This window comes from Canis lupus, chromosome 34 (assembly GCF_048164855.1).
Source record: "Canis lupus baileyi chromosome 34, mCanLup2.hap1, whole genome shotgun sequence".
NCBI lineage: Eukaryota > Metazoa > Chordata > Mammalia > Carnivora > Canidae > Canis > Canis lupus.
Genome location: NC_132871.1, coordinates 6,106,440 through 6,131,605, shown reverse-complemented (window position 1 = coordinate 6,131,605; position 25,166 = coordinate 6,106,440). Strand labels below are relative to the sequence as shown.

The following is a 25,166-nucleotide window of genomic DNA, read 5'->3' as shown; positions in this document are numbered from 1 at the left end:
GAATCGTGACTTAGACGACAAAGGACCGTGATTATTTTTGCATAAAAAGCAGGAGGCGGCCGCAGGGTTCACGGGCAGCTTCCCAAACTGGACACGCGTGGTCACCTTTCCGGTTCTCTTGGCTTTTCCCCCCACGGGCTCCCCAAGGCTTGAGCAGCATCGAGGTTCCCAACAAAAGAAGAGGGACGAAGGCCAAAACCCGTGCCGCTGAGCGGCCGTCCAGCAAGGGGGTGAACCTTCACTCTGCGGAACAGGGCCTGGTCACACGCTCACCCCGGCCGGCCCAGCTGCAGGGCAGTGGGGTCCTCATGACTGTCGCAGCTCGGTCAGAACGCGGGGGGCTTCTCTTCTGCTACATCGAGGGAGTCCTGCCTTCTGCCTAAACAATCTGGGGTTCTTCTAGCAGATTCGGGAGGTGCCCGTCGGGTAGACAGCGAGCAGTGCCCAGACTCTTCCACTCTCCTCTTTGGCTCCCCGCCGCCCCCCCAGAGCACGTCTATCAAAATTATGCATTTTTAAGACGGAGATGGTAGGAATCTATGCCTCACGGACGTCAGAGTCTTGAAAGATGAATTAGACGCTTGACACAGTAAAGCCTGCTAACTAACTGTACGTCCCGGTCTCGGATCTTCGGCTCTCGTCCTCGGGACCCCAGGGAGTCCGCCCTTATTCAAGTGCCATCTCCCCAAATGTCCGTCCCCTGACATGTTCTCGTCGATGAGAATTTTCTAGTGTTTTCTTTCTCCCTGAAGTCAGTAGCACAAAGAGGACGCAGGCTCAGGGGCCTGGAGGCCGCTTGCCACCGGCTCGTTTTCTGCCGGAGAGATGAAGCCTGCACCTTGACCTGCGACAGCAGGGACCCCTGGGGTTCTGTTGTTTGGCTCCGGCCTTTGGTTGAATGTGATTGTAGGCGGGGTGTCGCTGTGCTTAGGGCATGGAGTGGGGGATGTGGGGCTGCTGTGTTTAAGGCACAAGGGGGGGATGTGGGGTCACTGTGTTTAAGGCACAGGGGGGGACGTGGGGCCACTGTGTTTGGGGCACAAGAGGGGGATGTGGGGCTGCTGTGTTTGGGGCACAAGGCGGGGAGGACATGGGCCTGCTGTGTTTAGGGCACGGGGGGGACGTGGGGCTGCTGTGCTTAGGCCACAACGGGGGATACATGGGGCTGTGGTGTTTAGGGCACAACAAGGGGAAGACGTGGGGCTGCGGTGTTTAGCCACAAGCAGGGGGGGACGTGGGGCCGCTGTGTTTGGGGCACGAGCAAGAGTGACCCCAGGCAGGTTCCGCGCACAGTGGGGGGGAAGCTGGGCACCACGGAGCCGACTCCTCCACCCTGAGGCCGCGGCCCCCCTTGAGGATCATGGTTCCGTCAGCTCTGACCCTCCTTCCAGAAGAGAGCCACGTTCCCACGGCAGGGCTCAGGGGCTGGAGCCACCGTGTGCCCGCGTGTGCCCCGCCCTTCCCTGCGGGGGGGACAGTAACTGAAGGCAGGCGGCACAGGGCGTTTTTCTCATGCAGGTACCACGTTGTCTTGATCTGGGCACTGCTTTCATTTAGTGTATTCAGTTTGTAAAAATTCACGGAGCTGTGAATCTAGGACGTGTGTGTTTTTCTGTATGTGCTATCTCGATAAGTAAGTGTAAAATAGGGGGAAAAATCAGAAGAGGGGAAGAACTCTTAGGTATAGGTGGACTGTGCGGCTTCTTAGAGCTGTGCCGTTAGAAGTAGAAGGATGGGGAGAAGGGTCTGTAACGTGTTTGCACATTCTGCAGTTCACATAGTTCTCAAAAACCACTTCCAGGGGCGCCTGGGTGGCTCGGTCGGTTAAGCATCTGACTTCAGGTCAGGTGACGGTCTCAGGGTTCTGGGATGGAGCCCCGAGGGGAGCCTCCGTGCTCAGCGGGGAGCCTGCTTCTCTCTTTCTCTCTCTCTCTCTCTCTCTCTCGCTCCCTCCCCCCACACGTGCATGTTCGCTCTCAAATCTTTTTTTTTTTTTTAAAGAATTTATTTATTCATGAGAGACACACAGAGAGAGGCAGAGATAAGGCCAAGGGAGAAGCAGGCTTCCTGCAGGGAGCCCGATGCGGAACTCAATCTGGGGCCCCAGGATCACGCCCTGAGCCAAAGGCACTCAGCCACTGAGCCCCCCAGGTGCCCCTCTAATAAATATATTTTAAAAAACAAACCATACTCTTCCCAGTGTTGATGTTGCCATAGATTTATTGGTCAATCCATTAGCTCAGTTGCCTCGAAAGTGTTAGGTTGTACGATGGGGTACAGATCACGCGAAGGTAGTAGCAGTGGACGTTTACTTAACGAGACATTTGGAATCCATATACCTTCACGGAACAGAAAAACCTAGTTATAATTTGGTAGAATTTATACTGATATTGAGGAGGGGTAGCAGCTGGTGTCGTCGGGGAGAGCAGTGCCGAGTGCTAGGGCTTGGCTATGAGTATCAACTGGAAGAACTTCTGAGAACTTTTAACACCTCGCTGAGCCTTGTGCAAGCACAGATCAACCAGAGACCTGCGGAGGGGAAATGTCAAGGTCAGAGAGAGCGAGAGCTTGAGGTAGATACAGAACCAGGTGTTTGGACACCTGTTAGCAGGTGCGTGGCTGCAGCGAAGGACTGAGTTGTGCAGAGGAGGGTGAGGCCTCCCGTGCTGCGCTCGCACGTCAGCCCCCCGCCCCGATGGCACTGAAGGACATTCAGGCACGTGACAGGGTCGAGTTTGCTTCCTGGAGAGTGAGCCTCTCTGGCAGCGTGAGAAGGGGACTGGAGAAGGGCGACTTGGGGAACCCATTAAGGGTGTAATCCACGTTAAGTCGTGTTCCGTCATGCGGTGTTCCTATCTTCATGTTTACAAATAATCATCCTAAAATTATTAATAATAATAATGTTTACAAATAATCCTAAAATTAATAATGTTTACAAATAATAATAATCCTAAATAATGAGCATGGTAGGAAAGCAAGAAGCAACATGCCTTTGCTACCTTCAGGCAAAAGTGGTTCCCCTGCCTCGGTGTCCCAGAGCCCCTCACTCACAGCTCTTTCCCCTGGGTTTATAATATTTGTTTACACATCTGTCCTGTACTCCAGGGTGCGGATCTTTTAAACTATTAAACTATTTCTGTATCCGGGAGTAACGAATGTGATGATTATAGAGGAGCTTTCAGTCCCAGGCGGTCCGTCGTTCATGGGTCTTCAAGCAATGGTCCCAAGCATGCATTTTGGGTTTTTTTGTTTTGTTTTGTTTTTTTAAAGATTTTATTTATTTATTCATGAGAATACATAGAGATGAGAGAAAGAGGCAGAGACACAGGCAGAGGGAGAAGCAGGCTCCATACAGGGAGCCCGACGTGGGACTCGATCCTGGGTCTGTCCCTAGGATCAGGCCCCGGGCTGCAGACGGCGCTCAAACCGCTGAGCCACCAGGGCTGCCCCACCAAGCATGCATTTTGAAACCTGTTCTTAAACTCTGTTCTCAAGCACCCTTTGTTTCCAATCAATTCACAAAATGACTATTAAATGCTGACTCCGCATTTAGCATTTCCATAAATAGCTTATTCAGACACTAATCTTCGGTACAGATGTTGGTTAGAATGGTAGAGTGTAGACTGGAGGAAACCCTCTCAAGTGCCAGGTGAGTATTTGCCTTTCTTCCTGCTAGGATTAGCCTCACCATGCTTTGTCTTGGGTCACATCCATCAGCTGTTGAACCAATGTTTCTAAATTTTAAATTGCTCACTATCTAAGAATGTCTGTCTTGAGGGAAAGCTTATATAGAATCGCTGTGTGAGTTTTCTTTGGGCTTTTCTCATCCTCTCACTGTAAGGAGGACGGGTGGTGCAGGCAGTTACCCGGAGGCCTTAGAACATTCCCGCCGTCGTGTTTCATACAGAAATGAATTGTGCAGAGGCACGTGCATGAGCCACGTCTTCAAAGTAGTAATTCTTGCTCTCCTGGGTGGTGGCTGAGGCTTCAAAATGCTGAAGCACCTCCTCCCTCCCACCTTGCAGACCTGGAGCCAGAGGCAGAACTGAGCGCTCCCTCCTCTGCTGGCTCTGCAGCAGCCTTCTCTTCCCGGTTCACAGGGTGGGGAAGCGCGGCCGCAGTTCCATTTGTGAATTTGGTCTGGTTACTGCACAGGTGCCCAGGTGGCCTTGGGCAGTGAGCTGCAGCGCAGCAGGTTGTGGTGGCCCCACTGCGGGGCATTGCAGTCCTTTCCCCGGGCTGCGCTCATGCCACCAGAACATCCTCTCTTTTGGTGGGAAGTCGTCTCTCTCGTCGCCTTTTCCCAGTTCTCCCCATTTCCCCCTTTGGTTCAGGCAGCAGCTGGTTTAAGGTTTTTTTCAAGGGTAAAGAAAGAAAAAGCTCTGCGTTTAGAGAAATGCATGTGAAACAATGAGGAAAATAGGCTAAAATTATAGAAATGAAACAGGATTAACTTAATTATAACTAATTAAAAATAACAAGTTTCCTGGGTCATAGCTGACTGAATTTATCTGAAACGTGAGAAATGGAGTTGTTTCTAAGATGAATTTGTATCCACTTGCATGGAGTCCTCGCCCCGTGGTATTTTTTCCAAATTGGTATTTTTTCCGAATTGGTATTTTATGTTGAGGATAAATGGGGAGATGAGATTTTTATTTCCCCAAAAAGAACTAACTATTGCTTAATTTTTAGGCCAAATGAAAATAAGACCTATGTTGCTGTTGGGAGCATGAAGACAGTGATGTTGAATGTGTCTTTGTTTAATGCTGGAGATGATGCATATGAAACGGCTCTGCACATCAGACTCCCCTCCGGCCTTTACTTCATTAAGATTTTAGATCTGGTAAGTATGGAAAACCAGAGTTCTGTGATACTATATTTATTCTTTTTTTTTTTTTATTGTAAATGGTATAGGGGTACCTGGTGGCTCAGTCTGTTAAACTTCTGCCTTTGGCTCAGGTCATGATCCCAGGATCCTGAGGTTGAGCCCAGCAATGGGGCTCCCTGCCTCTCTGCCCCTCCCCGCCCCCACACACGGGTGCCCACACATGCACGCACGCACGCACTCTCTCAATAAAAAAATCTGTAAAAAAAAAAAATGTAAATGGTATAATCCATTTCATTGATGTGAGGCCTTAATATTTGAGGTACATGCGGACTTACCACTCGAGTTTCCATTGATTTTTGAGACTTCCATGAATTCATGCTCCTCATCAAAATGACAAGTTGCTTGGTCCCTGAGTTCCAAAGAGTCCGCGTCCTGCTTCCAAACGTTCCAGTGGGAGAGACCCAGTTGTCCCAGGCAAGGTGCTTGGGTGCCGCTGCTTTCCTCACTGATAACCTCGTCTGGTGCCACCGTGCTGCTCAGTCTTGGCTGCGGTCCCTGAGCAAGCAATACCGCTCCTCCCAGCGGGGCTCCCCGAGTTACCGTTCTGCATTTTAGGTTCACATGCCCAGTCTCGTTCCCAAAGAACTTCCAGCCGAGACCTCACGCACATCAGTCTCCACGGATTCAGAAATCTTGGTGCCAACCGGGTCACAGGCAATTTGTCTTTCCCTACAAGAGTTTGAAGCACCTAGAGACCTTTTCTTACCACCTGGCCTCCGTCCTGAGCCCTTGAATCTATCCGCAAGGCAGCTTAATAAGGTCGATTTCAAAGAGAAGAGCCTCAGTCACTTTCTCCTTTGATGCCTGTCTTCTCCCTTAGCAATGTACTCCTCTCTCATCCAGAGACTCGCTCTTCAAGCCAAGGGGCATTTAGAGATGCTCTGACCTCTCCGGGGTATGTAACCCTTTCCTCTAGAGCACTGGGAGCCTATTTGCAATAGTCTGAAGGACTGAGGCACCTGTGTATGTAATATATATTATCTAGATCAATGGTGTATGTGGTACATCTATGGTGTATGTGTCTGCCTCTGTAGCATTTGTATGTACACGGTATTTCTATCTATACACCTACAGTCTATAGATACAGCATGACGTGTATTTCCCTGAATATTTGAGAATATATATATATATATATACCCACATCCCATATATGTATATACATCCTATTGTGATGCCAGTTACTATAATTATATACCCTTATCACATTCTCACATCCCAGACAAAATGAGATAGGGACTTCGTGAGTTCCTGGCTTCATGATTTTTCCAGGACCTGGATCTTGAATTCAATAGGGAATACAAATGTGGATGAAAGCTTCAAGCCCAGGAATTATCCTGTGGAGGATTTGCAGGAGTGTTAAAAGCACTCCTAAACCTACGTTACGGACTTCTCCTTCCCTTCTTACCTAAAGCAGCTGTTCTCATTTTTTCCTTTTAGGAGGAGAAACAAATAAACTGCGAAGTAACAGACAGCTCTGGCTCAGTCAAACTTGACTGCAGCATTGGTTATATATACATGGATCGTCTCTCAAGGGTAAGCATTTAGCCTGAACAGTTTTTGCTTACTAACGTGGGCATAAAATATTTTCTGGGCTTTCCCCCCCCCCATTTATGCCACATGCAAATATATAATTTATTATGTATTTGCTTAGGGTAAGTAGCTAGGCGATGAATTAAAACTCCAACTGGGCTTGGGATCTTTGAGATTGTGTTTATATTCTTGGCAATGTTCACTGTAAAAAAAAAAAAAGTGGGGGCACATGTTTGTGTCAAGATGGGCATGTGAACGTGTCGATCAGAATCCTACTCCCCTGTCTCACCCTCCCCAACACTCCCCCTTCCCCTCTCCACCCCAGGTGGTCCTATCTGCCAGGCATGTTACCTCTGCTATACAAAAAGGTGTGACTGGCAAGAGTCCTCACTCAAGTTGTTAAAGCATCTCTAATTTTGTCAGTCTGGACCTGCCTGTCTTTACATCGAGAGGCGCCTTTGTCTCTGAGTGTCACTCACGGCAAAGGCTGGTGCTTTAAAATTGCCACAAACCCGACAGCTGCCCCCTTAGCTCGCTGCCTGAGTGAGGAGTAGTCTGTGCTCTACAACATGTCTCAAATATCTGCATTCCACAGAACACAAACAGTAAGGAAAACTTAAATTCAGGTGATTAAAAAAAATATTTTTTAGATTTTTTTTTTAAAGGGGCCTTTCCCTCTCTGTGCTTTACAGATGGATATCAGCTTTCTCCTGGATGTGAGCTCACTCAGCCAAGCCGAAGAGGATCTCAGCCTTACAGTGCATGCCACCTGGTATATCTCATCGTGAAAAAATAATGGGGCTAAAGGAGGTAGACCCCTGACTTTAGGGTGGGAGGACTTAGGGGAACCATGGAGCTGTGTTTCCATTGTCTGCAGGAGAAAACCTCTCTTGTGTGAGCAAAGAAACAACAACAACAAAAATCTCTAAACATTTTGGGGGCAAATAACACAGTCCGTCACGGGAGCACGTTTCTACCAACCCTGTCATAAACATTTCTTCCTACCACATCCACTTTGCCCCCACTCCTCAAGCCTTCAGTATACCGAACATGTGATTCGCTCTCTCTGAAGATGATTTTAAGATTTTATTTATTCATGAGACACACAGAGAGAGGCAGAGACACAGGCAGAGGGAGAAGCAGGTTCCCTGCAGGGAGCCCGATGCGGGACTCGATCCCGGGTCTCCAGGATCACCCCTGAGCCGAAGGCAGGTGCTCAACCGCTGAGCCACCCGGGCGTCCCTCTGAAGATGATTTTTGTGTTTGGGGGATTCTCACGGGGTGTGTGTTCTGTTTGCTTCTCTAGTGCAAATGAACGGGAAATGGACAACCTGAACAAAGTGACGTTAGCAATCCCTCTCAAGTATGAAGTCATGCTGTCTGTTCACGGGTAAGTAAATACTGAGGCCTCCTGTAAAGCTGAGAACCGATGTTCAAATTCTGTTGCTTATGTTAAATTGATCAAAAATATATTTAAAAACTTTTAAGGAGAGACCCGGGCTGTTTCTGGCCCTTACCACAGACCTCGGTGTTGCATTCCCTTGCTTAGCTGTTCGTTATTTTAATGCCCTCTCTGGTCGTTACTGAGACCTCCTCAAGCTGGTACCCAGGTGGGGTTTCTCACTGGAAAAGCTCCATAAGCCTCTGGCAGCTCACGCCCAGCCTGTCAGCCTATTCTGTGCAGACCAGGGCCCCAGAGCGGGGGGTGTGCAGTTGGCACGATCATGCTTTGTGGCTGCAGCAAGTGTCAAGTTCAAAGAAGCGGAAGCTGGGGCAAATCTCCTCTCCAGAACCCGCGTCTACCCGTGAGACAAATCGATTGAGATACGAGGGAGCCAAGCTGCAAGATGTCCCTTGTCCACAAGCTCTTAGTCCCCGCGCATCATGGAGCGGCTCACCCCTAGCCCCGGAGCCAGCATTCACCGGGTGCCCACAATGTTAGTGATTGTTTACGTGGACCTGCCTCAGATTCAGGAAGGAAACGTGGGGAGAAAGATTTCAGGAGCATTAAGAAAACCACTAGTGATTCACTGGAAGTGATTCAGGCTAGGAGTCTTTGTTTAAAACCGTATTTTTAAAGGAACAGAAGCTAGGAGATACCGAACCAGTAGACTGATGAGCTTTTCCTGTTGCTCCTAAATATAAACCACCCCCAATGGTTTTTAACCACCCGCAGAGATGGCATATAATTATGTAAAAATAAAACGATGTCTGCAACTGAAAGGACTGAGGATCACGTTTGCGAGATGAAACAAACAGGAGAGATAGAGAGGGGGCCGTTCAGGAGGGCAGAACCGAATGCATCACGGAGGAGGAGAGCAAAGCTGATGCCAGCTTTCTGGGTTTTGAAGCCTCATCTCACCTTTTCTTGACTTTTTTTTTAAAAAGATTTTATTTATTCATGAGACACACACAGATGCAGAGACACAGGCAGAGAGAGGGAAGAGCAGGCTCCATGCAGGGAGCCCGATGCGGGACTCGATCCCAGGACCTCGGGATCACACCCTGAGCCAAAGGCAGATGCTCAACCACTGAGCCACCCAGGAAGCCCTTTTCTTGACTTTCTTAGGATGAGTGTCCTCCACACATAGCTTTGGGCGAGGAATGTTCTGCGGGTATGAAACTGCCTCAGTGTACAGCATTCCAATGTTTTGGTGTAACCCTCTCTTACTTTGCATTACTTCACGTTAGCTGCCAAATATGAGCAACTTGGTGGAGCTGGGACTCCCAAGAATAATACTTCTTACAGTTCACTGCTGTCTAATTACAGAGGAAGGAGTGACAACCCTATATTCTTAACAACAACAACAAAAGTTTCCTATACTCACTGACATTTGAACGGTTCCCCAGCCTTGGGGCTCAGTACAAATAGCGAGTGGGAACTGGATTATAGAAAGATGTAATTCAAAAATAGGTAACAAAAACCAAACAAAAATAGGTAACATAGATTGATCTATGGGAAGATATTGGAGCGGTAGGGAAAAGCTAAGAAATCATCTCCTCTTTGTCAAGTTTATATGCATCATTTGAGGACTGAGGGAAGGAATGGCCAGTGGACTGAACCAGGCAGTGCTGGGAGGACAGACCAAGGGTGTCAGTGGGAAGAGGGGCTGTCCCTCAAGTCCGAGCATGTGCCTTTCTGGTTTCATTACATTTCACTCAAGTTTGTATCTTAGCAAGAAATCTAAAATCTCCAGTGGTGCTTGGAAGTCCTCTGTAGCCTGGAACATCGTCTTAAGTAGCATTACTTAAGGGCTATGCAATAACCGCGCCTAGAGAGAAAGACTGTTTATAATAGCTCATCAAGGAAGACAAGTTAAACTCGAGTTTTCTTTCTTTCAGGTTTGTCAACCCAACCTCATTTATATATGGGCCAAAAGAAGAAAATGAGCCTGATACGTGCATGGCAGAGAAAATGAACTTCACTTTCCATGTAAGAAAAGTTGTTAATGGTATTTGTGGTGAGCTGCAAGCTTGTCATTGCTGCATTGCTCCAGAGGACAGCAGAGGCTGTGCCGCCTAGGGACCCACCGTGGTGGCTGGTGGCAGCGGGCTTGTTACTCCATCCCCTCTCCTCCTGGGTTCTTGCTCCCCGCCCCCCCGCCCTTGCCTTTGTACTGCTCCTGAAGCCCGCACCTCCTTACAAATACAGCGGGAAGGAGCAGACGCAGGAACAGAGGCAAATCGCAAAACAGGCCAAGTTATGGGAGGAAGTGAATCTGCTAGAGACGCACACAGAAATCAGGAGGGGCCAAGGGCAAGCATCTTTGGGTGCAAATCCATGAAATCTCTTCCTGGTTCAAGCTGTGATACAAGCACTAACATTACCCAGTAAAGGGAGCTCTTACCTGCTGCGCCTGTTTAAGGTCTGCTTGGTCGGCCTTGTAGGCCAGAGGCACGTGACCAGTTATAGATGATGTGTCACTTATTGTTTAAACAAACAAAAAGAGTATCATCATCCAAACATAGTGATATAAAGCTAAATTAAAAAATTTACTGTCAAACTGAAAGTTTTGGGAGCATTGGAGATAATGTCCACAAAAATATTCTTAGAACCCAAAGCACTGCTCCCAACATTTAGAGCTACATGACAATCTACAGAAGGTGCGTGAGTCTGGATTTAGGTGCATTCAGGCATTTTGTAAGGCAGTGCTTTCAAAAAGGTAGGTCAGTGGGGCACCTGGGTGGCTCAGTCGGTTAAGCCTCTGATTCTTGGTTTTAGCTCAGGTCTTGGTCTCGTGGTTGTGAGATCGAGCCCCGCGTTGGGCTCTGTGCTCAGCGTGGAGCCTGCTTAAGATGCTATCTTCCCCTCCCCTAAAATAAATCTTTTCTTAAAAATTGAAAAAAAAAAAATTTGAAAAAAAAAAAAAAAAGTAAAGCATAGGTCAGACTCACTTGAAGTATCTATTCAAAATGTAAATTCCTGGGCATTCCTGCCCCAGATCTATAGAAGAATGACCTTGGCGTCCTGGTGACCCTACGCGCACCCAAGTTTTTGTTGTGTTAGTGTACAGTCGTGTTGAAAAACCATAGCCCTGTGCTTCGGAGTCCCAGGAAGTGCTCCTCTCAGAGCCCAGTGGGAGTTCTGTGCTCCGATAAACTAAAACAGAAACTGAGCTAGACCCTAGAAGGCCTGTTTCTTTACTTAGAATTCAGGGGAAGTGTTTTTCAGTCATTTAATTGGAAGGTCTTTTCCACGGAAGTTAGGGTTGCATGACTGGGCCTGGCCGTCCTCTCTGCAGCCTGGGGGAGTCTGCAAAATTGTGGAGGTTCTTAGAGGTCTCAGTGTTACCCGGAAAACGAGGATGAAAGATATTTTAGGTTAGACTGATCATTTGCTGGCATGAGGACGACTCTGTCCAGAGGTCGGGGCAGCGCTGGGTGTTCATCCCTGAAACCGGCTTCTGCAGCTGCCTGGTGCTCCGTGGCCTAGCAATTTCCACCAGCCAGCGACACGTTCTCTTCCAGGTCCCGGGCGGCCTGAAGCTCATTGCAAATCGAGGAGGCTGCCTCCTTCACTCAGATATCGGGGCACATCTCTTTTCTGAGTTACTGTATCGGTTTCATAGCTAAGCTCTCAGGCGGCAGTTATTTTGGGCCAATTTCCTTCCTCAGCGGCAATCCCCAAACTTATTAATAATGAAAGAGCCCCTACTTATGCATGCATTATTATTAAAAGGCTGTTGTATTTTCTCGTCCCCTTTCTGATTTTTCTGAGTGCATCAGCATGATTATCCTTACCCCGAACTAAATAAAATATACTCTTATTCACTCACTGCCAAAAAGGATTATCCTCTCGGCGGGGTGATTTTGTGAAACGTGAGCATTGGAGGTAGGACACTGGAGCTTTAATTCTTGTCACTTTATGGCCATCCTAGGTACATCATGCATACCTCTGAGCCTTTTCCTGAGCTGCAGAATAAAATGTCAGCTCGTGTCACGGGATTTGTAGTGAGGATCACTGGATCGTGGGTTGTTAGGTACATAAAGTGCCACACAGATACATGGTGTGGTCTTTTTCTTTAGACTATTTCTGCAATAACTCTCAGCCTGGACATTTTAGCCTAATCAATGTCAAAAGGAGAGGGCTAGGAATAATGAATAAATTATTCGCAAACTTTGCACAAAGTTCTGACATATGGATATTCGGTCTCCCCTTGCAGCTGCCAACCACACACGGCAGCCGCTATCAATGTGGTGAAGCATCCGGGCTCAGCCAAAAGCTTATTGATAACTATGCTTGCATTTATGAAAAATGTTGTTTACGTTTAAAAAAGATTTTTTTTTCTTCTTATCAGGTCATCAACACTGGCCATAGCATGGCTCCAAATGTTAGTGTGGAAATAATGGTACCAAATTCTTTTGCCCCCCAAACTGATAAGCTGTTCAACATTTTGGATGTCCAGGTAAGAACGTGTTCCTTCCTTTATTCTAAATCATGTTGCTAAACAGACACATCTGTTAACCTGTGTGAGTCACACTCTCAGCTATGAATTCACCACGCATTTACTGAGGCCACTTTGAATATTATACGTTACTTTGGGACTGTCGGATTACGGGGACCTCTGCATCTGATGTATATGGTCTGTAACAGAACCCTGCTCTTCACTGCATTTTCTTTGTGAAAGGGCCCTGTAGAAGTAATTCAATGGGTAATAAAAATATGAATTTTGAGGCCACTGTTGAAAAATCAGTATTTCAGCCTTTTTTTTTAACAGAATCGATACCCTTATGTTGATGATTATATCAGAATTAAGATTTTAAAAAAATATATTATTTATTCATGAGAGAGGTGGAGACATGGGCAGAGGGAGAAGCAGGCTCCCTGTGGGGAGCCCAATGCGGGACTCGATCCCAGGACCCCGGGATTACGCCTGAGCCAAAGGCAGACGCTCAACCGCTGAGCCACCCAGGCGGCCCCAGAATTGTTTTTCACCTTCCCATTTTCAAGGCAAGCAGTCAACCAATAAATCTATAACTGAATTTGAGATCTAATTTTAAAACGTCTTACCTGAATTCCAAACCTAGATGGTGGGAAATGTTACAACATGTTATCATTTTGTATCTAAATCCAAAGAAATCTTGAATTTCATGCTAATGTTCAAATGTCTGTTTTTCACCTTGCCTTATTTCCTGTAAGGTTTTAGGGCCCGGTGATCACTTTAGCACCTACATCCAACCTTGTTAAAATGTTGCTGGGTTCCTGAGTTTTTGCCATGGAGACTTAATCTTCCCCAGATAAATCTGTCCAAAAGATATTTTCACCATTTTAGAAATGCTTGATAGATTTTAGAAAAGGCAAGCGACTGGAACTTTCAAGACCATGAAGCTTTTGCAGTTCTTTCCAGTACGGAGTAAGATTCTTCCCACTTTCTATCTTTATAGCCTGCTGGAGAATGCCATTTTAAAACATATCAAAGAAAGTGTGCATTAGAGCAGGAGAAAGGTGCGATGAAGATCCTAAAAGACATTTTCACGTTCTTGTCAAAGACTGATAAGAAGCTACTGGTAAGTTTCTGCTTCTCGGGTTGTAGATTTTGCTTGCCAACATACGGACCTGAAGCACTTAAACCAAGAGCCAGTGGGTTTGAGCTGTCAACTGAGTGTAGGAAAGAAGCAAATTAACTTACTACTCTTGCACATGAGGGACACACAATTGGAGAGAGAGATTCGGGGATATATAGACACACACATACATATAATACAGTTTCATTATTTATCCAACCAGTGCCTATTTTGTGCCAGCCAGACATTGTTCTAGACCCTTGAGGCTGCCAAGATCTACTATTTAGCTGAGCAGACTGTGGCACGAGATTAATTTTCACTGCTTTCATTTTAGTGAATTTACAGAAAAAAAAAAAAAAAAAAAAAAAAAACGAAAACCCTGAGGAAGCGATCTCACCTTCAAATGATCCACCTTTTACAGGAACATAGAACATGTGACTTAACAATGCCCTGATTCGGAGTCTTTAATTCGGAGAACACATGCTTCAGCTCAGATACCTTTTGTTGTGATTTATAAAACGTTCGTGTTTTGTGTTAAGCGAGAGAATTTTTTAAATCCATGAATGGGAGAGGTTTAATTCCATGTAAAATATTTTAGCCATTTATAAAAAAAAAAAAGAAAAGTTTTAATGTAGCTTTTTTTGTATTTGTTTTTCAAGTTCTGCATGAAAGCTGATCCATACTGTTTAACTATTTTGTGCCATTTGGGGAAAATGGAAAGTGGAAAAGAAGCCAGTGTTCACATTCAGTTGGAAGGCCGGCCCTACCTTTCAGAAATGGTAAGTAAAATAAAATGACAACTTTGAGTTTGTAGGTTGGTATGAACTTATCTGAAGTCCTCTTATTTAGATAGGATGTTATAGGACTAGGCATTCAAGTAATTGAGGAGGTACGAGTAAAATTTGGAGCGGAACTCTACAACTATTTCCGCGTATCGCTTCAGCTGAATAGATTGTCTAAGTGATATGGCTTCTGTAATTAAACAGGTACTTAAGACTCTAAAATACACTATGGAATAATTAAGAGATTTATTTTAGAAAGCATGTCCAACTGCTTAAAACTTTGATTACATCACAGAAATTGGCTACCTATTTTATATAACCTTAGGGTTTTTTTCTAAACTACCTTAAATTATGCTTAAGTATTTAAGAAGTAAAACTAAAGCTTTCGTAAGATCCAGTAAAAAATCAAAATTTACCAACCAACAACAACACTTGAGAAAAACTTTGAAAGGATGAATAAATAATACAACTTGGACTTCTTCCTAGCAATGAGTATGCCTGTTTAGGATTAGAAAATCGGGCACTTGGGTGTCTCAGGTCATGACCTCAGTGGGGGGAAGTATGCTTGAGGATTCTCCCCTGATCTCACACACACACTCTCTCTCTATATATAATGAATCTTTAAAAAAAAAAAATACCAGAGAGAAAATTGATTTTATCTGGAGGTTCTGTTCTTCAGTTTACCTGACAAATATGAATAATGTCTTTTGCAGGGATGTTGCAGATTATATGAGATACTTTTTGTGAAGCCCTTAGTGCATGATATATAGTAAGGCAAAGAAAATGGTAGTTCTCTTTTGTTTAGAGAGGAATATTTGAAATTGCCACACAGTAGTGAATAGTAAAGGAGGGGGAAAAAATTCACCAGATATGGAAGTGATGTCTGCTGTAGTTCTGGTTGGGCTAAACCTAAATCATGAGACCATCAGGCTATTTAAAGTTTTGCAGTTTGCCTTCTATATCCTTGAGGTCCAGGTTTCTCAACAATGGGCACTTGGCATTTGGGACAAGATAATTCCTTGGTGTCAGATGCTGCTCTGTGCATTGTAGGATGCTTAGCAGCATTGCTGGCCTAGATGACTATCCCAACAGTCAAAAATGTCTCCAGAAACTGCTGACCTCTTAGGGAGTAAAAGAATCCCTGTTGGAAACCACTGCTGTGATAAAGTACGTACTTTATTTTCAGCCCTAAAATTCTATGTGTTCTTTTCCAAAACATTAAATAGCATTTATATTTTAACTTTTGAGGGTCCCAGACTTCTTTAGGAATTTTGCTAAGGAATATATTCTCAAGTTTACATGCAATTTTAAAAGGTTCTTAGAAAAAAATAAATAAATAAAAGGTTCTTAGAGTCTGTGGAGCCCATCCTCAGATTCCTGAGCTCCATGGATTCTTCTTGGTTATAAAGTCCCTCTGTTAGCTCTTGGAGTTCATCTATTGATTTTATATTTGAATGTTATAAACTATATGTGTATTATCAGAGCAGGAAAAAAACCTGTTTCTTCAAACTTATTTTATCTAGGCTTATCAGGTGAAGAAAGTCTTATTTGGGGAAAAAAGATTCAATAGGAAAAAACACAACTATCAAATATTTGAATACTTATATATTACAAATATCTAAATCAAATTATCTGCAAACTAGTCATGTTTAATAAAAGGATTTCAACAAAATGATGCCAGGAAAATTAATACCACAGCGATGCCTTTTCTTCCAAAGAAAGCATTGCAATGCAATTAACTACAAGAGGTGAAATAAATTGGAGACGATCAATTGTAAAAGCCTCAAATAGTAGGTAAGGATCAAGAGAAATTATTAGTATGTCTTCACAAAATAAAACTAAGGCTACAGTGATCTTTCCTTTATTAAACAGGATGAGACTTCAGCCCTCAAGTTTGAAGTAAGAGTAACAGCTTTTCCAGAACCCAATCCAAAAGTTATTGAACTAAACAAGGATGAGAATGTTGCACATGTAAGATGACCATTTTACCTGAAATCTTGGGAAAATTATTGCTGGAGTGGTTAGTCAGGAAAGTGTATTCTGACTAGATAATGGAGGGTTCAAAATACGTTACCAGGATCTGGCATTTTCTACAACTGGTGGGAGGGAACAATGCAGATGGCTTTTTTTAGGAGGGTGAACTTGGTAAGATTAACTAGATGAAGAAAACATGGAACCAGCCACTTCTGCTAAATGGTTACCACCAAGAAAAGGGGATAGGGTTGTTCAAAATATTAGGGAAATCATGGAGGGGGGCGGGTGGTTCAAAGGGAATAGAAGTTTTTAAACTGGTGGCTCTTTATTTCGGTTACATTATATAGGTTCTCCTTGAAGGATTACATCATCAAAGACCCAAACGTCATTTCACAATAGCGATTATTTTGAGCAGCTTGCTACTTGGACTTATTTTACTTCTACTGATTTCATGTGTTATGTGGAAGGTAAGCCTTTAATAATTACTCATGTTAAACCACTCAGAAATGCCATTCTTGATCTTCACAAAGCCTCCTTTGTGACTCCCACATTATTAAATATTGCAGCACTTTTAATGAATTTTTAAATTCCTATTTCTCCAGTATCTCCCAGTACCTGTATCCCAACCCTGACACTAGTTTGGAAAGGTGTTCTTTTATAATGTCAGTTTTGGAGAGTGTGTGTCACTAACAAAAATTATACTCTTTAACCATATTTCCTATCCTAAATTTTATTGACTGCATGGGACAGTGACCTTTCAGGTTTCTGATGAGAGTATTGCATAATCACAAATATGTTACAATTTTCAGGCTGGATTCTTTAAAAGACAGTACAAATCTATCCTACAAGAAGAAAACAGAAGAGACAGCTGGAGTTATGTTAACAGCAAAAGCAATGATGATGATTAAAGACTTCTTTCAAATTGAGAGAATAGACTCAGGTTAACCAAAGAAATTTAAGACATTGTTTACAAGAAACCCTGTACTTCTTTTACTCATGACCTTGTGACATATGAGGTCTCAATGCAAATGAAAAATCCAAGCAATTACTCTTCGGGAGGAAAATAATCTCTCAGCTCCTAAATGGGTAGAAAAACACTAAAGCATTCAACTTATTCAAGGTAAGTAATCCCTGGAAGATACCTTGAAATGAAAGTGCCTCTGAATTAAATCATATTGAGGAAGTAAACAACTCATTTGAAGAAGTCCTGGAAATATCATTCCTTTAAAAGAAATTATTTACCATGTATGCTTGCTTCGTAAAATAAACTCCACTGAAGAGGGGATCATTCATTTCTAAAAGATCGTTGAGGCTTGTTGGAAAGATCCTGCTAAATATTTTTAAAGAAGAAAGAGCTGTTCCTCAATTTTCTAATGAATAAAAGAAGACCACTAATGTTTTAAAGTAGACTTATTTTAAAGACCTTTATCTGTAGTACCTTTATGAGGGGCTTTGATCAACCATTTATTCAGCAGTCGATGTAGGAGCATTATGGGCCTGATGAGCAAATTTCAGACTGAACTTATACACTGGTTTGAGCTTAATGACTTCTGGATAATTATTGTTTATACAGCTATGGACTTTTTCTTTCTGTATATATACACACATAAGTTCTTAAAAGAATATGTTTATAGGTATGAATCCACTAGTCCTCCTAGCACACATTTTTAGCAAGGGTACCCAGGAGTAAATTTCTAAAAATCCATTTTTAATGACCTTCTCTTGGTTATAAAAACAGTACTTAAGAATTCTAATTTATATTCTGAAACAGATTATGAATGTTGCACTTTAGCTGTATTTCAAATTATTAATACACTGATAGATAAAATATGAAAACTGTACCTCACTAATGACGCTTAAAAAGCAAAACTCTACAAAGACCGTGATTAGAGGCCAGTATTTCATATAAACTAGATACTGTGTAAAACAGTGACTGCCAAATTAAGCAAGTGCACCTACTTCTTTAGATTTTACTCTTTCTCTTCACATGTATGTATTAAATGTGTTTTTACCAGATGTATAAGAGCATTGTCTTCCACATGGAACTAGAGAAACAAAATTGAGGAATTTAACTTATATTCAGTGAATATAAATGTGACATCAAAATTTCCATAACCTAGAGATAAGTTAGAGATAACTTATTTAAAATCTGGAAACTTTTATAAAAACTTAATATTTCACTTATCTTTAATGCCTTTTCATTTGCAAATATAATCCTTTTTTTGTAATATTTATCCATGCATAGGAACTAGATGCTGCTAGCTGCAGAATATGATTTCATCTGAATTGTCCTGTATCTGTCTTTATTGTTGCAAGTGATCAAATAGTAAAAGGCTTACCTCTAATTTATCTATTATGGAAAATATTTGTTCATATGAAGCCCCTGCCAACAACTATCTCTCGCTAGCTGCCTAAATTCCTGTAAGTTATCTGTTCACAAGCCCAGAGTCTGTAATTGGCCCAAGAACAAGGAGGGCAGACCTTTGTAAAGGCATTCGAGGAGTGAAACCTCCTGAATGCAGTGTATCCCAGTAGAAATTAAAAAGGTACGATATATGGGCAAAAGAGCTGTTTTTTCATTACATAAAAAGCAAAGTAATTCATACACGTGAATTTCTGGAATCCTAAAAAAAATTTAGCTCTTTTCTATTCAGAAATGATAGCATTTGGGGTATTATTGAGTGCACTAAAACCAATGTGCTAGGATTGCTGGATAACAGGAGTCTCAGAAGCAGAAAGAAAACTGCTCCTCACCCATTAGCTAGTTGGTGTAATTTAAAATTTGTTACAAACTTTAAGGAAAATTAACCATTTCTATCAGGGATTATTCACACAATTGGTACCCTAACAACTTAATGTTTATCTTTTTGGCAAACAAATGTGGGTACTGGGATGATTTTGAAATCTGGATTAGACATCATTAGGACATCCTTATGTAGCCTCTGGAGTCCATCTGTCCTAGGCTATAGGAAATTTCACGTAAGTCCTGATGGAGTCAAATCCTGAAAAGTGAGAGCATCCAAGTTATTTCACTTGGGAATTACTGATATGTCATCATGATGTTTTAAGTATATGAGCATTTACTTTCAGTTCCAATAAATATTTTCTGAAACCCAGAATTTGTTATATTTCATGTCTTGCTTTAAGCTCTAGCTTTTAAGCCCTAGAAACTAATTTTTAGCAAAATAACAGCCATTTTAACTTCTTTAGACACATCCAGAGAGGGGGAAAAATTTCTTATTTTTTTTTTAAAGTATGACTATATTCCTTCACATTAAAATTAGTTTGTACTTTTTTATAAACAATTACATGTTCCTTGGGAATCATTCATTTCTTCCGTGCTTCCTCCATAAAGATTGATAAGCCTTGGGTGTAATCTGTAAAAAATATATATATATAATTATTTCGTCAATCTATCTTTCCTTTTCACACATATACCTATTGAGTATGACACATCACACCGAATGCAAACCTAATGGCAGCTAACAATCATGGTTTCATGGCACAGCTGCAATCTTGTAAGAGATTGGAGGGCCTAACAAATCAGCCCCAGTAATCACTGTACAATCCAGGCACTGTGCCTGTAGAAAGCTCACATCGAATGGAATGCTCCTGCACACTTCTACCTCTTGGGTCATAATGCTTACCAACAAGGAGTTTGCATGGTCCTAAAGTTGTTTATGCCAGTTGTTCTGTTAAATAGTATGTAAATCGTTCCCTTGGAAAGTAAGTTGAATGCTTTGGGAAGAGCTGATAGAAGCCACACTGGATAGAAGCCACACTGCTGAACACAAAGCAGTAACGACTGGAGATCTAAATGTAACAATCTGCTACCCAGATGGCTTTCACAAGGTTAAGATCTTGATCCGTTTTTTAAATTACAAAACCTAAGTCCTAGAAATTATCTGTATAGTTCAGGGAGAATGGGAATTTGAAATAGCAAGAGAGAATCAAATTTGGTCATGAGTCTGTGTGAAAATGCTTTGGCTGTACATAACAAATTGGTAAATAAATGTAAAGTCACACTGTATTTATTAAAATTGTACATCTTTTTATGTTTCCCTGATTCATTAAAAAAAGAAATCTAGTCCTGACAAGGCGGCTTCCATTACACTTAAGTTTTGTGTCTACTGGTGGACATTTAAGATAGTGAAATAATTACACTTACTTAACCTGAACCTCTGACTTGGCTTCCATTAAGTCACCATCTACATTCCAAGGGAAACTGTTTTCTGAAGCAGCGGCATGCAGTCCATCCTCCTCTAGGCTGTATCCGCTATTATTTCTTGGACGAACTTTCACTTCTCCAACAGTGTAAGTCTCAACAAATGGAAAATTGAACTAAATAAAACAAATGCAAATGATCACGGTGCTTGCTTTATCCCTAACTGCTAATGCAAATTAAAGTTTACTGTGCTCTATCCCGTACGTAAATAGCAACATGCATGATGACGTTTTTATAGCTTTGAAACTCCGTACCAGGGATTCCCAGTTTCTTTGGCAAGCTTGTCTTATGATCAGTGTTGTGTACTTATGAGGTTGTAAATTGTGTATCATACAATTTCCAATTAAAGATTTTTTTTAAGACCTGTCTGTTGATTGTTGTACAATCTACTAACTCATCAACTAGTTTAGGTGATAGAAAGCAAACTAAGTTTCATACTTGGAATTTAATTAGGAAGGAACCGAGCTCCATGCTTAAACAGGTGGAAAGAGGAAGTAAAAATCACATTAGATTGACAGGTATTTGCCAGCCTCATTCCCACTTTAAAGATGGACTCAGTTTGCAAGACTTTTGCTTATTGACCATTGTAAATGGTGCAGGGTATCTTCAAGTTTCAACTTTTGTCTAAAGAAACTTTAGTGGAAAAAAAGTTTCTATTCTCATACATAAGACAGCCAAATATCTTTTTAGGAGCAATGTATATTAACCACTCATTAATTTCACTTTTTTAGGTAAACGGCATGAGGTTTATTCCTATTACCTACATGCATTCTTTTCCCTTCCACATATGAACCTCAGTGTTGAGATATAGAATTTTAAAAGTTGACAGAAAACTAATATTTTCCCCCCCATACCCTTATTTTCCATGTGTAGAAACCCAAGGTCCAGCAGATTTTAGTTTATACTGTATAGTGCGCTGGGTTACTACAATGGATTATACTGGGTTTAGAGAGTGGCGTCAGCTGTTCTCCAGGGAAGCAGATGGGCTCTCTGTGAAACTACTGAGCAGTCATTGCATTAGACTTCCCATCTCAGGTCCAAAGCCTTCGTGATATCCTCCAATCTCTATGAACTTGTAAAAATAATCTGTTTTAAATGAGTCATTGCTAACCGCTACTATGGGTTAAATTGCGTCCCTGATAACGATCCCCAGAAGTCCTAATTCTTAGTACCTCTAAACGTCACCGTATTTGGAAAGAGGGTCTTTGCAGATGTGATTGAGCTAAGATGAGGTCATTAGGTTGAGCCCTAATCCCATGTGACTGACAGCCTTATAAAAGGAGAATGCCATGTGATCAAAGAATCCGACTACAGCAAGAAGTGTAAGCCAAGAGATGCCAAGAGGTGATGGCCACCACCAGTAAGTCTATTATCCCAAACCCTCAGTTTTCATGTGTATGCTTCACAAAATGAAGCTGCGTACATCCCAGGAAATTCAGTACCTATGAAACCACATTGTTAGATGGGTCTTCAGGGAGCCAAGAACTTAATATCTTGTGTGAGCTTGTGTCTAAGATGTGAGGAAGAGAAGTAAACCGTTAAAACTGTGATACAAGTGCCATGATGGTGTAAGCACAAAATTAAATGAGAAACAAGGCCAACGGGCAGGATGTTGGGTGAGCCTCCTATTTGAAGGGAGTCTTAACACAAAGTTAGTCTGGAGGAGAAGGGAAGTTTCAAAGACAGGAAACGTTTGACCAAGTATGGAGACGGCATCATCAAGCGACTACAAGAAATTCATACTGTAATACTATGATACTGGTGTTTAGGCACTTATGTTTTAAATTTTATCTTAATTTTTTTTAACATTTTATAATTTGACAGAGCACAAGCAGGGGTAGCCAGAGGGAGAGGAAGAAGCAGGCTCCTCGCTGACCAGGGAGCCTGATATGGGGCTCCATCCCAGGACCCTGGGATCACGATCTGAGCCAAAGGCAGGGGCATCACTGACTGAGCCCCCCAGGTACCTTGGTGCTTGTTTTTTAAGAAGATATAAATATCTATACTTGATTATTACTTTTTTTAAAGACACAGATGGTGTCAACTATGGTGTCACATAGTTCAGACCAGCTGAACTATGTCTCTCCTCCAGTGTCATAAATTGTCATCACTACCCCCATACCTTAGAATGTAACCAGAGTTAGAAGGTCTTTAAAGATGCAGTTAAAATGAGGGTTTTGGGTAGGCTCTAATCCATGCTGGTGTCCTTAAAAGAGGAATTGGAACACAGAAAGATCAGGCATGTGTGTGCACAAAGGAAGGGCAATGTGAAGACACAGCCAGAAGGCAGACATCTCTAAGCCAAGGAGAAAGACCTTGGGAGAAGCCAGAGCTGCCAACACCATCTTAGACTTCTGAAATTCAAAATTACAAATTTATGTTAAGCCTTCATAGAATCCATGGTATTTGTTATAGTGCATCCCTAACACACTAGTTAAATGGTCAAAACAGGAAACCTGGGGGAGGATGGCAAGAGGTGAGGCTGTGACACAAGCAAGGGCCAGAATGCTAAGGGCCATATATTCCTCACTGAGGAAATAAGATGCCATCTTGACAAGATGCCTTGACAAGGCATTGAAGAACTGAACATGAAACAGCCTAGTGTTTTAGAAAAACAAAACAAAACTCCCTCTTGAAATAAGTGTGGGAGGCCAGAGCAAAGGAAGATTGAAAGGAGGTTGCTGTAAGCAAGAAGGGATTAAGGTTCAAGTTAAGGTGGAGGAGAAATTTCAGTAACATTTAAGAGGGGAACCAGTAGATCGGTTGTGAAGAAGGAGGGAGGGAGAAGAATCCAGAGTAACTCCAGGATGTGTAGGGTGTTGTACCACTGCCACCCTGGGTAGGGAGACACGGGACAAACACTGTTGGGGGAACATGCTGGACGCACCAGGCTCAAGATGCCTGTGAGTTCTACTGTTTCAGGACACAGGAAAGCACCATGGTCCTGTTGATCATAGAGAAAAAAGCACACCAATTTGCAAACTTCCCTAACTGTGCAAAGTTCAGATAATGGTTCAAACGAGGGGCGAGGGGAGAGCAAGAAGAGGCCCCAGGACAAAGTATCATGGGAGGACTAGAGGGTGGTAAACGAGTCCTCAGGGAAGCACCAACTTGAGGGCCTTAAACTCCCTGCCAACAACGATGGTCAGAGTGTCTGTGGAAACGTGGAACAGAGGAAAAGGAGGCCAGCTAGGAAAGAGCTGAAAGGAGGGGTAATGTTTTTCTATTCCACGCAGAGACGGGGAAGGCGAGATGATGGTGGTTTTCACTACGCTCTACAGTGGTTCATAGATAGGAAGATCCAGTGAGACTCGGCAAAGACGGTGCCAAGACCTAGACCGTGGCTCTCCCGAGGCCGAAGTGCTGTTTTCTCCAACCTGGTTACCACAACTACTACTAACTAGACAGTGGATCACATAACCTTACCTTTATGCAGGTCTTTATCATATCACATAATTTATATGAATTTACATTTTTGAAAATGTCACCACAAAGGGAAAAGACTATACATAAATGTGTGTATGTCTTTTTTTTTTAACAAAAGTATCAAATTAACATTGCTTGAAAGCAATGACCTTGGGAATCCATCCACTTATTCGTATATACCATCATGTTGAAGACTTTTAAAATTTGTCAAAAAATTACAGAGCAATAAAGCTTGGATTCCAATTTTTGGAAAGAGCTAAGTCGATCAGAGTTAGGACTAATGATTGTCCCCACGCCCTCCCAAACACACATACACACAGAAGCAATAGTTTTTGCATCAAAAACAAGACGTGGCTGGCAAATGAGGAAAGCAAATATATCCTGCATAACATGATCTCATTTTTTTTTAAAACCATTTTCCTACAGATACAGAATTCTATTCACTCTTTTTATGGTATTTATTACTTTCAAAATCACAAAAAAAGCTCTTTCCATGTTGCAAAAAGGATGTCTACAAAACATTACCTTAGAAATTTGCCCCTTAGGCAATTTCTAAAGAGATTTTCCATAAATAATCTGTGCAATAGGTGCCTCCCTAAAATAAAAATAGAGCTTCTCAGGATGAGTGCCCTTCAGGTCAATATTCATTGAGGTTCTCACATATGTTTAATAGGGACATATTAAGAAGTTTATACTAAGGTAATGACACTGATTATCTCCTGGAATATAGAATTTTGAGTGCTTTCTACATGGCCTTGTTTCTACCTTCTAACTTAAGAAAAAAAATAATAATGAACCTGTCCTGCTTTTGGAGTAAGAAAAATAATGATATTGCAAACAAAATAAGTAACATCTGAAAATGCAAACATCCCTTGGACAATCGATCCCCGTCATTCCCCAAACACACGTGCGAAGTTATTACTTCAGCTCACAGCCTACGTTCCATCTGCTTTTGTCTACTTGAGCTTCGTGTTTAAGGAACGTGGGACTATCATTTTTATGATACAATTTCCTGAACACTTCATTCAGTTGGTTGCTCAATAAACACCAATCAAATAATGTAGGAAGCAGAAGAGAACTGAAACTTCATGAGGACTGCCTTTAAAATTATAAAGGGGCAAAGTGTGAGCCTTGCAATGGCCACTCATGTAAGCAAGGCTCAACTACTAGTGGTTGGCTGGATTTACTCTCCTCCTCCTCCTGTTTACTCTCTGCAGCTACATCCAGGTACAGTCCTATACCTGCAGGAAGTGAGACTACGGGGTGTTACAAGCATACTGATGTAGTTCAAGACTCATAATTTCAAAAATTCACATATTTCTGGATCAGTTTCCTA

General features: G+C 42.5%; 2 protein-coding genes across 5 annotated transcripts in view; one reads left to right on the top strand and one right to left on the bottom strand.

The window, feature by feature from the left end:
• Positions 1 to 20,766, top strand: part of ITGA4 (integrin subunit alpha 4) — a 79,812-nt gene extending 59,046 nt beyond the window's left edge. The window contains exons 18-28 of one of the 2 annotated variants that reach the window (XM_072811382.1): positions 4,693 to 4,843; positions 6,326 to 6,421; positions 7,111 to 7,190; positions 7,725 to 7,808; positions 9,761 to 9,851; positions 12,217 to 12,324; positions 13,304 to 13,426; positions 14,083 to 14,202; positions 16,078 to 16,176; positions 16,527 to 16,646; positions 16,989 to 20,766. In XM_072811382.1, the coding sequence (XP_072667483.1) occupies positions 4,693 to 4,843; positions 6,326 to 6,421; positions 7,111 to 7,190; positions 7,725 to 7,808; positions 9,761 to 9,851; positions 12,217 to 12,324; positions 13,304 to 13,426; positions 14,083 to 14,202; positions 16,078 to 16,176; positions 16,527 to 16,646; positions 16,989 to 17,087 (1,171 nt within the window). In that variant the 3' untranslated portion in view covers positions 17,088 to 20,766. Of the gene's footprint in view, positions 1 to 4,692; positions 4,844 to 6,325; positions 6,422 to 7,110; positions 7,191 to 7,724; positions 7,809 to 9,760; positions 9,852 to 12,216; positions 12,325 to 13,303; positions 13,427 to 14,082; positions 14,203 to 15,255; positions 15,392 to 16,077; positions 16,177 to 16,526; positions 16,647 to 16,988 lie in introns of those variants that run through there. The other variant, XM_072811383.1, reaches the window with a different exon arrangement.
• CERKL (CERK like autophagy regulator) overlaps positions 1 to 25,166 on the bottom strand; it is a 129,577-nt gene that overhangs the window by 2,006 nt on the left and 102,405 nt on the right. The window contains exons 12-14 of one of the 3 annotated variants that reach the window (XM_072811384.1): positions 20,348 to 20,520; positions 19,489 to 19,556; positions 2,193 to 2,339 (exon numbers count right to left, since the gene is read on the bottom strand). In XM_072811384.1, the coding sequence (XP_072667485.1) occupies positions 2,227 to 2,339; positions 19,489 to 19,556; positions 20,348 to 20,520 (354 nt within the window). In that variant the 3' untranslated portion in view covers positions 2,193 to 2,226. Of the gene's footprint in view, positions 1 to 2,192; positions 2,340 to 2,379; positions 2,530 to 19,488; positions 19,557 to 20,347; positions 20,521 to 25,166 lie in introns of those variants that run through there. The other 2 variants (XM_072811385.1, XM_072811386.1) reach the window with 2 other exon arrangements.